This window comes from Astyanax mexicanus, chromosome 2, assembly GCF_023375975.1.
Source record: "Astyanax mexicanus isolate ESR-SI-001 chromosome 2, AstMex3_surface, whole genome shotgun sequence".
NCBI classification, from domain to species: Eukaryota; Metazoa; Chordata; class Actinopteri; order Characiformes; family Acestrorhamphidae; genus Astyanax; species Astyanax mexicanus.
This window is the reverse complement of record NC_064409.1, coordinates 20629798-20649190: the sequence shown is the minus strand read 5'-3', so window position 1 is coordinate 20649190 and position 19393 is coordinate 20629798. Positions and strand designations below refer to the sequence as shown.

Below are 19393 nucleotides of genomic sequence, written 5' to 3'. Positions count from 1 at the left end.
TTATCAGCCAGTAATGCACTGTAACCGAAGCTCTCCATGTATTACTCCGCCACATACAGGTAAACTAGCAATGATTCAGCGCTTACAAACCAAACAGCGCAGCTAAAAACAGAGCAGCAATGGAACTATTTTAACTTGCAGTGTGTTTATGACCAAACTGATCTTATTTTCTCGTTCTTTTTAACTCAAAATCTTTTAATAAACAGCAATAATGGAACTGTGGTATAATCACAATAATACACTCGAGGTTCGTGCTATAACGTGAAATATTAGCACTGCTGTGCTGAACACTTGGCTGCAACACAGCAGTGCGAATATTACACGTTATAGCATTCCCTCTTCATGTATAATTGCTTAATTGTATTAATGGCCTTATAATACTACACAATAACACACAAACACAAACTATTGAAATGTGAATATTAAAAAATTGTTTATTGGTGCCTGTCCTTGGAACACTTTTGGAAGGTACTGAATACTGCATATTGGAACACCCAACAAGACCTGTCTGATGTTCTGGAGATGATTAATTGGTTCTTGTCTAAATGGTTCTTGGTTCTAAATGGTTTCTTATGCTTACACAAAAAACAGATCATAAATAATAGTGCTGTATATATTACATATATACCTTGTCTAGCTGTGGGTGTCGTCCGCTGCCCTTGGCCACTGCTTCCTTGCACTCTTTTAAACTGTCCTTGGAAGCTTCCTTCGCGTCTTTGCTGTGGGAGTGTGAGTGTTTGGACCCATTAGTGGAGGAAGTGACATCACACTCCTTCATCTTGCGGTGGTACTGCTCGAGTTTGCGCTGCAGCTGGGCGATGGACTGAGCGGATTTCTGGTTCTTCTTCTCGAAGACCTGTTTGATGCGTCCGCTCTGCTGCTTGTCGGCACTATTGATCAGCTTCAGGTACTCGGCCACGTTCTCGTCCCTTAGGGCCTGCTCGATCCGCAGCTGCTCCGTCACCTTCAGGACCTTCTGCTGCAGCCCATCCAGCCCCAGGCGCCCCCGGCTCCCGCCCTGAACAGACCCCTCGCCATCCAGCTCCAGGCACGTCTCAGAGCCGCCCCGCTGCATGGTGCCAGGGACAGCCAGACCGCTTCCGTCAGCCGCCTGCAAAGACAATAATCAAATAGATGAGATTAGTTTATCACAGTTAGAGATTCATTTATCATAATTATAATAAATATGTGAGAAGGTTTGATGTTATTAACGAAATAATAATAAGCACTAATGTTAATGTTAATTAATGCTAGTGTTCTGAATGTCTTTTTGTTTAGCTGAGGCATTTCTAACCTGATGGCACTTTGTATAACAATACAGTAGCTTTGATTTTATCTGGAATCATGTTTTTTGCACAGTGTTTTATTGATTTATTGTTTTACTGTTTAATTTCTATCCCTATTAGCTTCTATCTCAATAGCCATGACAAACAAAACAAATAATAATTAATTTAGTGGTGAAAATCAGAAAAATCAGATTAATCACAACATAATTCTGTGATGGTTAAACGCAATTAATCACATTGCATCTTTTCATCTTCTTAAGACCAAGCCTTTGTATTGGGTACTTTAATGTAAATCAAAAAATCAGCATATGATTTGTGTCAAGCGATTAAATTGATATTCTGTTATTAATCATGATTACAATCATGATTAAAAGATTTTAAATACTGATATTTCTTTGGATTTTTTAAGAGGGGACAAAAATAATTGAGAGCTTTAGTGGTAAAAAAAAATGAACGCTAGCTACATATTCCACATTCAAAAAAGAGAGAGAGAGACTGTTTTAATCCATCTATCACTTAATATATATCATTCATAACAAGTTACCTACCTTCTGAATTCAACAGTAAGTGATGTTCTAATTACATTGCTAATTAAACCAAAAAAATGCGTCACCAAGTTCAGTAAAAAGAGTAAATTATGTTTAGAGGTCCCAGCCAAACGTGGCAATGTTATTAATGTTCTTTGTATTAAAAAAATTACGTCTTAATGTTTTCAGATTAATCACAATTATTAACGTGTTAGTGTAGGAAGCCCTACATTAATTACATATCATAATTACAAGCACACAACCAAAAAAGAAAAAAAAATAACAATGATTAAAAACAATAAACATCATAAGTAAAATAGCAGATAAAACTATTTAATGTGTAAATATATTCTATTCACAATATAATCTTATCACTTCTATTCTGCTAGAAATTTCCCTAGCCTTTCTTAAAACTGGTAACGATCATGAACAGCGGTGTCAGGCTAGAATTGTCTGTGGAAACAGTGACCAATCACAAGTGCCCCTGTTAGAAATCACATCCACAGGCATATCCTGCAGGTCAGTGCAGTGTTCTTTAGCTTTAATGAGACACTGTACTAGTTTTGGCATGTCAGTGTATATATACACCAATATAATTGGTGTCCTATTATTATAAATTGTCCAGACATTTCCTTTAAATCGCAGACGCATTGCTTTTTACGCAGTGGCTCCAGCATGTCGTCTCCAGATTGGACAGCGATTGGACACGCAGCGAGTGACCCACTTATTAGTGCACATTTCAGCAAATAACCAGAGGGCCAGTGCGATCACGGGCTGGAAAAAGTTACGAAACCAGAAAACTGAATTGCATATTAGTGTGCAGAGGGCAGCTGTAACTGTGTGTAAGGCAGATACACACACTGGATACGGCAGGTTGGGAAACAGGCCTGAGGGTCCGCAGTGAGCCAGCGAGAGAGAGTGTGTGTGTAAAATACACTGGGTCATAAATTAGCTCATAAAATAGAGTGTCAGGACATCTTCAGCAGCACAGCCAAAATACTCATTCATTCACCCTGTTTAAAGATATACTGCTCTCAGAGTGCCAACGCTGTCTCTAAAATATATAACACAATCAGTACAGACAGAACATTTCATACAGTCCTCTACATCACTCTCTACTCTCCACTACTCCTCTCTACCTCTCTATAATTTACCTCACTTACTCTCACTCTACTATGACTCACTTAACTCATTTAACTCAACGTCAATCTGACTCACTCTACATCATACTACTTTACTCTACCTCAATATCCCTCATTCTACCTCTTTCTACTTTATTCTGCTTCCCTCCTCTTCACTACTTCACTCTGCATTGCTGTACCTAGCTCCACCGCACACTACCTCACTATGCCTGACTGTACCCTGCCACACCTCACTCTACTTCAACCTTGTTGTTCTCTAACTCGCCATTCCTTACTCTACCTTAATAAATCCCACTCTACCTTTCTCTACTTCAATCTGCCTCATTTTACCTTATGCTACCTCTACCTCAATATACCTTATTCTACCTCTTTCTACTTTATTCTGCCTCACTAACACACTAAATCTTTGCTTGTCACACAATTTTCTAAACATGCCCTTCAAACACCATAACCCCACACCAAATCTGCAAAACCATTCACTAATTCTCAGTGTCAGACTCAGTTTTCAATTTCTAAACACACATTTTGCAAAACTCTACACACAAGTTTCTACCTAACACACAAAGATCAAACAGGAAGTTACTTGATTTCATCTTTTACACACAACCTATCAAAATGCCACACTAAATCACCAGAGCTTCACTCCCACCCCTCACACATGTAAGCACTCATTACTTTATTAAACACCAACGAATCATTGGCTAAGTATAGGCCTATAAATAGGTCAAATGTCGTCTGTATTGAACCATAAATGACAATGAAAAGAGAGCCGGGAGAGTTGGTATAGGCAGAGGACATCCACAAGGAGTTCAGGTTCGAAGTTTGAAGGGGAGGAAGAGGCCAAGTTGGACAGGGAGGAGGACAAGGGCAAAGAAGGGAAGCAAGGAGAGCTGTCTCAGATGAGATTAGGGCTACATGGGTTGACCATGAGAGATGACCATTGACCATTGAGTCGATTCACAGTGACAGCCATAATCCGAACATTGATTTGGAAAAAATAAAATTTTTGGTTTTGAAAACTGATTATGTGTGTTGTGAGTATTTCACCTTCTCTCTGCACTTTTGTATGGAAACATAGAATCCCATGAATGAAAGAGGAGCTTTAGGTTTTGATCAACAGTGTGTACACGATGAATCCAAAATGTCATATTATGACAAAGATGTTGGCAATGTGAGGTCAGTGCTTGCTTTTGAGATGTGTTGATGACATTTTAAATATTGTGTGTCATTTTGCTGGAGATTTGAGGCATTTTGCATTTTGTGTGAGCAATTGTGGGTTTTGTGTGTAGAGTTTTGAAAAATAGACACAGAGCTTGGAAAACGTGTGTAAACAGTTGTAAAAAACTGTAATATACCCAACTCTATCTCTTTTTACTTCAATCTACCACAATCTACCACATGCTACCTCACTTTGCCATACTCTACCGTGCTTCACCTTACACTACCTCACCCTGCCTCATTCTACCTCAGTCTACCTCAATATACTTTACTCTGCCTCACTCAATTTCACTCTGCATTTCTGTACCTAGCTCTACCTCACACAACCTACCTCTGTCCACTTTACTCAACCTCACTCTACTTAACTCTGCCTCACTCTACCTTAATCTGCCTCACTCTACCTAATGTTTCCTCATTCTACATCACTATGCCCCACTGTACCCTGCCACACGTTACTCTACTTCACCCTGTCTTAGTTTACCTCTCCATTTCTCACTCAACCTTAATATACCCCACTCTACCTCTCTCTACTTTAATCTGCCTCACTCTACCTCAGCTACCTCACTATGCCATACTCTACCTTGCTTCACCTCACTCTACTCCACCCTACCTTGCTCTGCATCTGTGAACCTAGCTCTACCTTGTACTGTCTTGGTGTACATCATGCTACCTTGCTCTGCCTCCAGCCACCCAGCCTCACTATGTCACATGAGCTCTTACAATTGCCTACAAGGTGAAGACAGAGCAGAGTCCTTCCTACATGCACTTACAAACATTCACACAAAGCAATCCAGACTGTTCTCATACAGAGTTCCCCAATGGTGGAACAAACTACCTACTGCGACCAGATAAGAAGCATCCCTCGTTACCTTTAAGAAACCCCTGAAGAAAAGAGCTCTTTAAAGAGCACTTACTCTCCTAACACCTCTCCTAACACTCTTCCTTTTTCCCCTCCTTTCCTCCTCTATCCCACTATTTCCCTTTGGCATCCTTTAGGCCCTGTCTAAAAATGTTTTTATGTTTTTTACCTTGAACTTCTAGGTCTTCTATTACTAAATGTACGCTTTGGACAAAAGCATCTGCCAAATGTAATGTAATGAGCATAGTTTGCAACCCTATCACACACACACACACACACACACACACAGAGTTCTTCCATCTGTATAAGTGCTCACCCATTCCCCAGGCTTTAGCAAAGCCCTCTGTGCCCCAGTGCTCAGCTTATTCCCCCTGGCTCGAGCTGCATTATCTGTGTACGATTATAAAACACTGCACTGCCTCAGACCTTCAGATCTTTACTCTCAAACCAAGTTCAAGTTACCATAGCAGCTAAACGCATCAATCTGATTCTGCTGAACAGGGACACAGCCTTGGTAATGGACTGAATGTGTGTGTGTGTATGTGTGTGCGTAAAAACACTTTGTGGACTCAGAGCAGATGGATCTTGATGTTGTCGGGGAAAAAGCTCACTGTAGAGAAGTGGGTCACTTTCATCACATATGCAATAACTTGCTATTTTGCTCACACACACACACACACACACACGTGCATCTCTTTCTTAGGCAAAGGAGACCAAGAGACAACAGGCGAGGGAGCACGAGAGAGCCCTTGGAGTGTGCAGTATGTGTGTGTGTGTGTATGTGTTGGCAGTCAAGCAGTGCAACAGAGGGAGGGATGGGAATAAAGAAAGGGAAGACATGAGGACAGAGGAGGAGGTCTTGTTAATACTGACACTCCACCAGCCTGATGAGCACATCATCTACATACTAATGCTAGCACTTATTAGCATGTGCTAATTGTACATGTTATTGTTTTATATTATTTATTTTCTGCTCATTAAAACAAGCAGAGATACAAATACTGTATTTTACCACTATATAACTGTGAACATTGGTTGATATATTTAGCTATTAGTCCCTGTAAAAGGGAAGTACTGCCAATAGAATAGAACAAACAAATAAACGCAAATCTATTGTATCAGGTGTGGGCTAGAGGGGTTTAAAGCCCCCTGGAATTGAGCTGTGGAGTAGGGAAAATGTATACTCTGGATTGATGGAGCTCAATCTTCTCCCGACCTCACTTATGCTGTTGTTGCAAAAAAAAAAACATCACAGCAATGTGTGATATATTCATAGAAATCCTTCCCTGGACAGTAAAGAAAGTAACTCCAACAAAAGCAGCAAAACTCTTTTAATACCCTTGATTTCTGAAGAAACAATGAATAGAGAGTGTCCCAACAATTTTGTCCATATAGTGTGTTGTGTGGATTGGGAAGTGCAGATTCTGATAGTTTAATTAATTCCATGTTTGTCTTTGTTGAGAATTTGAATGTGATGGAAGGCTGATGTTGTGTTTACAGTCTTATTTTAATGAAATAAATGAATCCTTTGCACTTTCACTAAACTAAAATCTGTTTACTTACAGAAAAAAACTATAGAATTAATAGATTTTCTATTAGTTCCCCATTCTCCCCATCATTACAGTCTTAAACATGAAAATGAACGATTCTACCTATTGTTCTTTGAGTCTAGCTCATTCATTGATGACACTGAAGCCATTTAAAGCATCTATAAACTGCATTTTGCACTGCATCGGATTTATGTAATTTTGTAAACCACACTATTACACAGCAGCAACTCTAAATATCTAATAGATAAATGCGATGAACTCTGTGAGTCCCTAAAATTCTGATTTTATTGTAAGTGACAGCATACAGGCTACAGAACATCTGAGAGTGGAACAGGTCAGAGCGGGACAGCAGTGTTCTGCAGGAATGCTCAGTGTGCATGTGTTAATTCAGAGAACATGGAGATCCTCCTGAAAGGAATTCAGCTTCACCCGGTGGGAGCAAATGTGCTACAGAGGTGTGTGCTTGTGTGCGTCTGTGTGCGTGTGTGTGTGTGTGTGTGTGTGTGTGTGTATGACAGAAACAATGAGGAACAAAGACCACAGCTCTGGATGCTCAACTACATAAAATGGACAAAAGTATTGGGACACCTGTTTTTTCATTCAGTTTCTTCTGAAATAAAGAGGATTCAAAAGGGTTTATTTGGCTTTTGTTGGAGTAACTGTCTCTACTGTCCAAGGTAGACCTCCTACTAGATTTTGGAACATTGCTGTGAGGATTTGATTCTATTCACTTACAAAAGCAGCAGCAAGCCTGAGTATGTTGATGATCACAAGCTTACCACACCACATTCCAACTTCCCAACTCATTCTAAATTACTATATGAAGCTCCATCGTTCCAGAGAACAGTGTTGTAATATAAGCTAGGTCTGTGTAAGGGCTAGAACTTGCCAATACAATACCAAAGCAAGATGTACTGCAGTTTTGTTTGTCACATTTTAGAAAAAAATCTTTCATAATATGAAAAACACAACATCACATTTTGAAAATTTAAGTAAAAGAAAAGTTTACTTTTCTTCTAATCAGAACAGTGATACACAGAAGACAGAATACAACACAGCTATCTAAAGGGGCGGGGTTTTAAACACAACACTAAATGAACCACCAATCTGTTAATCTACAATAAAAAAAAAAAAAACTAATACGAAAATTCGAAACTGGACACAATATTGCAAAACAAAGTATTGCGATATGATATGAAACTGATATTTTCTCACACCCCTGTTATACTCTATCAACCTGTAAAATGCTTTGTACATTATTACTTTTCTCACTTCCAGTAGTACCACAAAATCATACTCAGTTATCAGGCATCATCTGTACAGAGATCAAACAGATCACGTCTGACCTCACAGCAGCCCACCGTCTGTGTCCCACCCACCCCTGTAACTATGTGAACATTCTGAACTTGCATTGTCACAGCCCTCAGAGGAATAAACAGAGCGAGTAAATGAGCGCAGGATCAGATATCTGATCTCATCTTTACACACAGATTACATAATACATAATTCAGCAGACTGCAGGGAGACAGGGAGAAAATCCATCAACAGGTGTACGCGCGTTAATACACATAACTGGATTCAGTTTCACTACACTTACTCTTCTATTTCTGTTAGCTTTACACACACAGACCTGCTGGCACTGACTCTCCAGGCTTATAGACTTAACACTGTGTTTATAAAGTACATGCCCTTCAACAGAGTGCAACCACTGGATATTACATCTGGGCATTTATCCCTTAACCAAATGTATACACTTGCTGGTTGTATAGAAAACAACTTTTATTTTATTTTTACCAAATAAAAACCTCTGGAATATATTCAAGAGGAGGATGGATGATCACAAGCCAACAAACCAAGCTGAACTGCTTGAATTTTTGCACCAGGAGTGGCATAAAGTTAACCAAAAAGTGTGTAAGACTGGTGGAGGAGAACATGCCAAGATGAAAATGATTCAGAAAATGAAGTAGACTCTTAATTGTTTCCAGAGCTGTATATATACTATATATTAAATGTGACTGAAACATATCTGGCTCTATTACTCTGAACGTGTCATTAGTGTCCATCTAAAGCTAAAGAGAATGAAAAGGAGCTTCTTTCCATGGGATATTCAGACTAACCAGGACTACCTCCACATATTAATATTATCCATGTATGTATTTTACATTTATTTGACACTTTTGCTTTGATTTTTCAGCATTTTTAATATTTTCAAACTAATTTGTACTGTATTATTTTTGCATTTCTATAGCATAATAGTATAAAATATTATAACCAAACCTTACAAAAAAAAAACAGTAAACCAACACCTGTTTATATTAAGGTACAGTTACCAGTCTCATGTGAGCTGATCAGAGAATACATTTCGTCTAGTCTAGCTGATTAGTTCATCATTTGCATCAGCAGCCTGCTGAACACATGTTCATGTATAAATAGAAATACCAGCAGAATCTGCAATAGCTGACATTAGTGCTAATATGGTCTCAGCATGTGCCGCCATCATTAGCCACTGGTCAGATTCAGCAGCTGTGCCTCTTAAAGTTACTGCCCATTAAATCTTTTCCACTTTATGACTGTTTAATAACAACTGCAATCTGGGTTGCCGTGCACTTCTGCTAATACTAATCTGGAATTCACATCCTTATATGTATCTTACTAAATTATGTTGAAAATAATACTAATACATGAGCAACCGCTTTGCAACACTTTAACAACTTTAGGTATAACTTGGCCACACAAACTCATTAGCATAGTAACCACCAAACAACACCTTAGCAACATCTTACTTTAGCAACCACTTAAAAACAGCTTAGCAAGTCTCTGTTTTACCACTGCGAGGTAATAACCACCATGTACCACCTTAGCAATCAAACCCTATAACTAAATGTAACCTTATAAACCGCAAACACCTTAGCAATCAACACCTATATTTTAGCAACCTCCTACCAACACCTTAGCAGTGTTTTTTCCAGAAAATTTTACAGCACGTCATGCTTCCCTCTACTTTTATGGAAATGTGGATTTCATATAATATTCAGTTTTTTTCTGAGACAGATTTTTGGGTTTTTATAGGCTGTAAGCCATAATCATCAACAATAAAATAAATAAACACTTAAAATAGATCACTCTGTGTGTAATACATCTATATATGAGTTTTACACTCTGAACTGAATTACTGAAATTAATTAACTTTTTACTGATAATTTTTTTTAATGAACATTTTTTGAGATGTATATATACTCTGATGCATCTGGCAGGCAGTCTTATCCAGAGTGACTTACAAAAACCCTGATGAATGATTCAACATTCTGCAATAGCATGCGCAACAGCAGCAGCATTTTAATCATCTCAGAGGTATTCTCTTCACACACCGTTCACTATCGCAGTATCTCTCTCTCTCTACCTCACTCACGTACATACACACAGACACATCAGCACTGAGGGATAGATAAGGCCCAGCTTCAGCCTATAATGAAAACGAGTGAGCCAGAGGTGTTTTACCTAAAGTGCATCACACCTGATACAATCGAAAAAGAAAAAAAGCAATGGCTCATATAAATGGTACGCCCTCACCAAGCTGCTTATCAAGACGATGATATTAATAGTGGGTAGGGCAAACAGCTTTTATACTTCATATCATGGATTCCACAAGGTGCCTGGAGCACTGCTTTGAGACATGCAATTCCTGCAGGTTTTTCCAGAGTTCTTGTGTATTAATTTGCGTTTACTGCACACTAAAACATTTTTTTTTTTTGCACGCTATCAGGTGCACTATCAGAGCAGTGCACCTGATAGTGTATGCAAATTAACCTGTCCCACTTTGCATACTGGTGCATATGTACGGAATACCCTGAACATTTAGTTTACATACTGTGGACACAGTGTTACATTCTTTAAAGGTACCAGCTCTGGGAACAAAATGTTTTTAGACATTCTCTCTCTCTCTCTCTCTCTTTTTTTTTCTTTCTTTCTTTTTCTCTCCATTTATCTCTCTCGCTCTCTCTCTCTCTGTCTCTCTCTGTAATCCCTTCTATCCAGAACACAGCATACAGATTAACAGTCTCCACTCTACAGCCCAGATGGGGATAGCAGGAGGGGGGTGAGGAGGTGGGTTGGGGTGAAGTAGACACCAGCTGGGATGATAGCGTAGTATGTCTGTGAGTGTGAGTGTGTTTGTGTGTGTGTGTGTGTGTGTGTGTACCTTAATCCTGTCAGTGAAGGCCTGCTTTAGGGGTAATGTGATGAAACCGATATGAACAGTCGGCCTACATTAACTACAGTACAGTCACACACATCTAAAGTGGCATTCCATTAGTAACAGTAATACACTGTGAGACAGGGGCAATATGTCATCATAATCCTGATAAATGATGTCATTATTCTCTTTTCTGAGTAGATTATGGGTATCATCAGTATTTGAACAACTGTAAAACTCTTATGAATCACAGATTTAGACCAATTAAAGCCTATAAGCAATCAGGGGACATTCTTGGGGTGGTATGAAATCACTTATTCATGTCTCAACCATACTGCAACCTTAAGTGACTTCTGATACCAGTAACAGATAGCATTTCTTATGTTTCCCATTCTTTTCCCCATACTTCTTCCCCTAAAATTCTAAATCTGAGTGTTCTTTTTTATTATGTTAATCTGGCCCCTCAGGGTCCACAATGTAAATGAGAAAAGTATTTTACGAGAATCTTTATAAGAGATAGGTTTCCCAATACTTTTGTCCATTAATATCATTGCTGTTACAGTAGAACAGGGGTGTCCAAACTTTTTTTGTTAGGGGCCAGAAGGAGAAATATATTTGAAGTCACGGGCCACAGACTCTGTAATAAAACAAATAATGAAATATACCACTTTAAATAATACTTTTTTCCTGATAATTTCATTTACACACCATTTTACTTGACTTACTATCTTTATCTTTGACAGTGTTTTGTAAACTAAGATTTTTCAAATTGATTTTTAATTTCATGATGTCTCTTAATATAAAACTCCTTATTACGGCAACTTTTAGACTCTTTGGCCCGTTTTTCTGCGCTAGAAATGCACACTCTCTCCGCTTTTAGACTCTTTTGCCCAGTTTTTTTTTGCGTTAGAAATGTGCACTCTCTCCGCTTTTAGACTATTTGCTCTGTTTTTCTGCGCTAGAAATGATGGCTGCAATGTAATGTGCTAAAGAACTGGACTCATAGGGAATACACTAAACTGTGGTTTAAAGGCTTGAATAAAAAAGCAGTGGGAAAGCAGAACAGTGGAGAAAAAACAGCATACAATAGATCTGAACCTGGAAATTCTCCTCCCTGAAATGAGACTTACACAAACTACACAACCCTGACTTACTGCTTTATTATTTCCATGGATTGTCTGATTGTTTAAAAGTTGACAGTTCAATGAGCTTTTCAGCCAGTGTGCAAAAAAGTAACTACACCATGACTGTTTCAAAAGTCACCTTCAACCCCTTTTACTACAGCCATTAATCTTCAGGCTTTCTGTTCAACTGCTTGCATGAATAATTTATTTAGTGTCCTCTATGAAACTAATATGTAATTCATGAACACATTGATCCCTTAAGGTTTATACACATATGGTACTAAGACAAATACAGGGATTTCTACACTTATCTAATGTTCAGTTAAAACAATCATTAAAGCTATGTTTGCACAGCAGATAAATGTGGCACACTGAATCTGAAACAGTTTTGATTTGTGTTAAAATAAAATATATTTGACTTATGAAAATGCAATTAAGTCTAAACAAGCGGATTGGAATTTATGTCAAGAAGAAGAAGAAAAGCTATGAAGAGAAGGGAAAATGCACGAAAGCAGTGAGTGAGGGGTTTAGTGACTAGATAACAACCATATAACAGATAACAGCCTGCATAAACATTCAGATTATGTGTCTGCTCAATCCAAATTGGAGAGCATCTAAGGAAATGGCAGAAGGAGGCTAGAGGAGGATGTGGAGGCACCATTAGTGAAAACTAAAAAAGCTTAAAATAAAAATGTAAAGAAATGAAGCACACAAACTAAAGAATTTGTTACAGTGAGCTGGAATACTATCATCCATCACAGTTGTCATCATACAGACAACTGTCAGCAACTGAAAATCCTGTGATGCTACTGGAGAAGATAAAACCAAACGTTCCCGTACTGTGTTACTCTTTTGGCCATGTGTGTCAGTTTAGAATCATAGAATTATCTAAAATTGGACTAAAAATGATTATTTTAAAAGTACAGAGAAAATTGGTATTCACCAATATTGCACATCATGAGACAAACAGCACGTTTAAAGATATTATTTTTATGAGAGCGAGAGAGAGAAACAATTTAAGATTCACTCTCACTTCAGTAGTGGTACCCATCCTGCCATTGTGAGAGGATGACTCAACACTGTGGCTCTGGAACGAGGTAAAGCTGATAAAGAAGAAACTCTTACTGAGAATAACAAACAAGGCAAATCAATCAAAGAAGCTTCTGCTGCCCTCAGAACAATTAACTGCCCAGTCCAGAGTCTAGACTTCTACATCGATTAATGTGTTTGAGCTGACAGTGAAAGGAAGCAAAAAAGGCAGGAAAATTCTGACTAATCTTTAGAGGTGAATAAACTAAAACTTAAACTTCTCCTATTACAACCTTAAATCACATGCAGATAAGGAAACACGGTAGGGAAAGGGCAATTTAGTATAACTGTTGAGAACAAAAAAAAAACACTAAATAATGATGTGATTTTAAAAAGGTGGACTGTAATCAGGAACCAGAGAACCAGAAAACCAGAAGAGGGTCTGTCATGGTATTGTGGGGGATAAGATATACATATCTGTTAATGCAGACAAGTTGAACACTTACAGTAACTTATACTGGCTACACCTACTACTATATCTACAGGACAACACTCCAGTGATGTCCATGCATTTTCAACAAGACAATGCAAAACCATATGCTGCAAACATTACAAAACTATAGCTGTGGAAGTAAAGGGTACAGTTACTTGACTGGCCTACCCCTAACTGTGAAAATGTGTTTTAGGAGTGGACATTATTTCCCTAAAATAATATCACAATATGTCAGGATATTTGTGTAATAACAATATTACTGGCAACATGAAAACTGAAAAATACTGTACAAATCTTAATTAATAAAAAAAGGAAATATAACAGTTTCAAATACTTGAGTAGAACCAAGAAAATCTGTAAACTTTTGTCAAATGAACTACAAACAAACAATTAATACTGCTAATCACAACACAAATATTTTTTATATTTTTATTTTTAAATATTATTAAGAACAATACAATATATCAGTTTAAATTATTTTTTTATTTTCGGTCATATATAATTTTGGTTATCCAACATGAATTATTACTTTTAAAAATCAACACTAAATATACAGCTCTAGAAACAAATAAGAGACCACTTGAAAAAAATGATGAACTTCTTTGATTTTACCGAATTAAAAATCTCTGAAATATAATCAATGGGAAGGTCACAAGCCATCAAACCAAGCTGAACTGCTTGAATTTTTGCACCAGGAGTGGCATAAAGCTATCCAAAAGCAGTGTGTAAGACTGGTGAAGGAGAACATGCCAAGATGCATGAAAACTGTGATTAAAAAACAACCAAATATTGATTCTGAAACTTCTTAAAACTTTATGAACATAAATTGGTTTTCTTTGCATTATTTGAGGTCTGAAAGCTCTGCACCTTTTTTGTTATTTAAGCAATTTCTCATTTTATGCAATTTAATTACAATATTTTTATTTGGAATTTATTTGGAGAAATGTTGTCCATAGTTTATAGAATGAAACAACGTTTCAACAATGTTCCTTTTACTCAAATATATACATATAAATAGTAAAATCAGAAAAACTGATTGAGATAGTAGTCTGAACTTAGCATTTCTACTGCATCCGTCACCCTCAAAATCTACGACCTACATCTCCTGGATGTCCTGGAAATATAGAAAGGCCATAGTAATAGCCCACTCAGGAAACACTGAGGAAATCCTGCAAATCCACAAATACTAGAGGTATCAACTGAACGAAAACCTCACTGCTACTAACACAAAACTTAGTCTAAAAATATACAAAACAATACATTAAGATCCATACACATCAAACGTGACTAAAACACTGCTGATCTCTGCTGTAACTCCTTATCACAAACTCTGACTGCCTGAGGACACTGATGGCGAGCTGCTGTGTTAATTGGAGAGGGCTTGGGGTGACTCAGAGCTTCTTAGCCATTAGAGGCAGAACTGAGGTTAAACAGTAAACCTATGTTACAGAAACCAGGACAAATTAAGTGCTGCCCTCGGGCTAAACAAACACACACACAGAGATGCACAAATGCTGGTTATTATACCCTATAAGGACATGGGGTCATAGAGTGCAGTAGAAAAGTCAGAGAGTATGAAGGCCTCGTGGTCAGAACTTCAATCCTGCCTTTGCTGTGGAGGGACACACTGCTCCAGCTGCTGCTGTGATGATCTGGGAAAGACCACATACGGCAGTTAGTTTGTCACCCTAGTGAGACGAGGGACACTAACAGCTCAGGGATGTTTGCAGGACATCCTGCAGCCACATGTGTTGCCTTTAATGGCAGTCAGTCGGTCAGTCTTAAAATAACTGATCATATTTTTCACGACCATATAAACCCTGTAAATTGTGCTTTTGATTGTGTTTTTTATTTTTTAAACACCTTTTTTAATACACTTAAAAGTATACTGTAAATGTTCTACTTTGCGTATTGATGCACATATTGTGTACACCTTTACGCAGTATTTAATGCCACTATATATATTTTCTATCAATGCAACATATAATTTAAAGCATACTGCTTACAAATATATACAGATGTGTATTTTCATAAAGTATATTAAATTGAAAATGCACTTTTAGTAATCTTTACCTAATTTAAACATACTTTTAATGCTCTTAAGTATGCTTTCTTTTCACAAGGGACAATAGAAAGGCTCCAAAATTACTAAAATAACAATAAAATGTAAATAATAAAATCTTTATACACTTACTTACATTACAAGTTAAGAAAAAGTTTTTTTTCTTTATCCTGTAAAGTTTACGTTACAGTTTTAATTCATAATTAACTCTGATAATGTGAATATCACAATGCCAATGATGGAATGATATATCAAGCAGCCTTATTTACCACCCACCAGCTATAACCACCCCTGTCCCAAAGATACCAGCACTGAGAGGGTTGAGGTTAGCATGTGCATCATCTAAATCACAAGAAACTCCATCATATCTTTTCCAGCTGCTGCTAACCTCACCTAGTGTCACTCAACATGCTTGGAGGAGAACACTAACCTCCAGTTCTTTTACATAGAAAACAGATGCCTGCGCTGACCAGCATCACACTGAGTGATGGGCGAGAGGAGAGTTGGGGCGATCCAATACATGCAGAGGCGTTCTCTCACTGAGGTGATGGTGCCAGCGCTTAGATAGCTGGGCCACTCAGAAGCCTCTTTCAAAGCATTTTTGATATGTTTCCCTTTGAAATTTATGAAGGTCACACACAGACACAGACACACCTTCATCTTCTGGGGCTGGCCAGCAAGCAGCACAACAAACACAGAACACATATCTCTTGCTTTCAAAAACACACACACACACATTCACAGATAATTGCGGGTGACTACATCTGCACAAAACCACAAATAATGGTGAAAGAAAGAGTGTGTGTCTTCTTTCCTGTGACGTGATGCTGTGTTTGGGAGGTTTAGGCTAATCTACTGTCTGAACTGAACTGCATCTTACCGTAATCCTTCCGCTTTCACACACACACACACACACACACACACACACACACACACACACACACACACTAAACCAGTTCTACCGCACAGACTTCAAAGAGACTCAGAGACTCAACGCAGCATCTAGAGATGAGTCCACTGAAACAGGAAACCACTAAAGGAGCGGCAGCTGGTTTAGGCAACAAAGCAATACTCATAATCGAAACCACAACATTTTCCATCAAATAACACACAGAAAAATACAATTGCTTGAAATGTCTGGATCCCTCGTATATGAAGATAATACATTAATTTCACAAATCTGTATTTCAGTTTGCCCACTAACTGTTGAGAAAAATTTTATTTTATTCACAAATAAATTACACAGACATGCCAAATGTCAAGGAAGAGAAGTATTTAAATTGATCGTTAAGTGTTACTTAAGAAAACAGCTCAAGAACACCTATAATTACAAGTTGTGAGGTGTTATCTTGTGAGTGCAGTTGTGAAGAGTGAGAAGCCAGTGTGCTCACGGCAGGGCAACAAAAATGAAGAGACCACTTCGGTTTCTGAATCAGTTTCTCTAATTTTGCTATTTATAGGTTTATGTTTGGGTAAAATGAACTTTGTTGTTTTATTCTATAAACTACAGACATTTCTCCCAAATTCTAAATAAAAATAAATTTAGAGCATTTATTTGCAGAAAATGAGAAATGGCTGAAATAACAAAAAAAGATGCAGAGCTTTCAGACCTCAAATAATGCAAAAAAAAAAAACAAGTTCATATTCATATAAAGATTTGAAGATTTAAGAGATCAGAAATCAATATTTGGTGGAATAACCCTGTTTTTTAACCACAGTTTTCATGCATCTTGGCATGTTCTCCTCCACCAGTCTTACACACTGCTTTTGGATGAATTTATGCCACTCCTGGGGAAAAAATTCAAGTAGTTCAGCTTGGTTTCATGGCTTGTTTTAACCTTCCTCATTCCACAGTGTCACACATGTACCATGAATAATGATAGTGAACGGTGGTGTCTGGCCAGAATTGTCTGTGTGACCAGATAAGCGACTCTGTCAGAAATCACAAACCCTGTTCAATGCAGGAGACCTCGCCCACCTATCCGACAGGTTAGTGCAGGGTACTTTAGCCTCTATGGGACAAGACAAAAGTCATGGAACATATTTATTTCAATAACAATGTAATACCAACATAGTGGCCACCCTTATTGTGAATGTCTGGGGCAGACTGTGCATTAGGAGCTCTCAGTGAGGTGTTCTGCTCTTTTGATTTGTAAAGAGGTCTGCTCACCACTTTAACCATTCCTTTCATAATATAATAAATGTACTGCAGTGTGAGAAAAAAGAACGAGAGAGAGAAACAGAGAGAAAGAAAGAGAGAGAAAAAAGCAGAAAGTGGAAAGATAAAAAGAAGAGAGTGCCAAAGAGAGGGCTCCCTTATGTATTGATCTATTTACCACTGTAGAGAAAGAGAGAAAGAGAGAGAGAGAGAAAGAGAGAGAAAGAAAGAGAGACAGAGCGAGTGGACTGGAAGAGAATAGATGAGTTGACAAAAGACCACAGTGTACCCTCTTCCTCCAGACACACACAAATCTGACTTCACAAAGATGACTCTGGGGTACTGCCAGTACCAGTGCCTCAGCAGACAACACGCACGCACACACACACACACACACACACACACACATACATACACAAAATATAGAGATGTTGTAAGTTACGGCCTTAGAGAAGAGCACAGTCACTGCAAGGACATAAGCAGCAATAATTCAGAAAGAGAGAGAGAGAGAGAGAGAGAGAGAGAGAGAAGGAAAGGAAGCATCATCTGAAGAGACAGCAGTCTGTTCACATCTGCAGAGTGTGAGATCTGAGTAACACTGAAGGTGCTAATGCATGTTTATTAATGTTTTACTACAAATGCGGGGTGTAGGCACATATCTATAAATATCTATAAGCAAAGTATTATCAAAATATTCAAATAAATATATACATATAGACTCACCGGCCACTTTATTAGGTACATCTTGCTAGTATCCCCCTTTTGCCCTCAGATTATCCTTAATCCTTCGTGGCATTGATTCAACAAGGCACTGAAACATTACTCAAAGAGTCTGATCCATATTGACATGGTAGCATCACGCAGTTGCTGCAGATTTTGTCGGCTGCACATCCACGATGTGACTCTCCCATTCCACCACATCCCAAAGGTGCTCTATTGGACTGAGATCTGGTGACTGTGGAGAGCATTCCAGTACAGTGAACTCATTGTCGTGTTCAAGAACCCAGTCTGAGATGATTCTCTTGCGCTTTATGACATGGCGCATTATCCTGGTGGAAGTAGCATCAGATGATGGTACACTGTGGTCATAGGGGATGGACATGGTCAGCAACAATACTCAGGTAGGCTGTGGTGTTGACACGGTGATCAATTGGTATTAATAGACCCAAAGTGTGGCAGGAAAATATCCCCTGCACCACCATCATCAGCATAAACCGTTGATACAAGGCAGGATGGATCCATGCTTTCATGTTTTTGATGCCAAATTCTGACCCTACCACCCGAATGTCGCAGGAGAAATCGAGACTCATCAGACCAGGTAATGTTTTTCCAATCTTCTATTTTCCAGTTTTGGTGAGCCTGTGTGAATTGTAGCCTCAGTTTCCTGGTCTTAGCTGACTGGAGCGTCACCCGGTGTGATCTTCTGCTGCTGTAGCCCATCCACCTCAAGGTTCGATGAGTTTTGTGTTTAGAGATGCTCTTTTGCAGACCTCGGTTGTTACGAGTGGTTATTTAAGTTACTGTTGCCGTTCTATCTGCTCGAACCAGTCTGACCATTTTCCTCTGACCTCAACAAACATCAACAAAGCATTTGCGCCCACAGAACTGCAGCTCACTGGATATTTTCTCTTTTTCTGATCATTCTCTGTAAACCCTAGAGATAGTTGTGTGTGAAAATCCCAGTTGATCAGCAGTTTCTGAAATACTCAGATCAGCCCGTTTGGCACCAATAACCATGCCACGTTCAAAATCA

At 38.4% G+C, this 19393-nt stretch overlaps 1 protein-coding gene across 3 annotated transcripts in view; it reads right to left on the bottom strand.

Moving 5' to 3' along the window:
• tmcc3 (transmembrane and coiled-coil domain family 3) overlaps positions 1–19393 on the bottom strand; it is a 43857-nt gene that overhangs the window by 13487 nt on the left and 10977 nt on the right. For all 3 annotated transcript variants that reach the window (XM_007234970.4, XM_007234969.3, XM_015601793.3), the window contains exon 2: positions 629–1111. In XM_007234970.4, the coding sequence (XP_007235032.3) occupies positions 629–1075 (447 nt within the window). In that variant the 5' untranslated portion in view covers positions 1076–1111. The remainder of the gene's footprint in view (positions 1–628; positions 1112–19393) is intronic.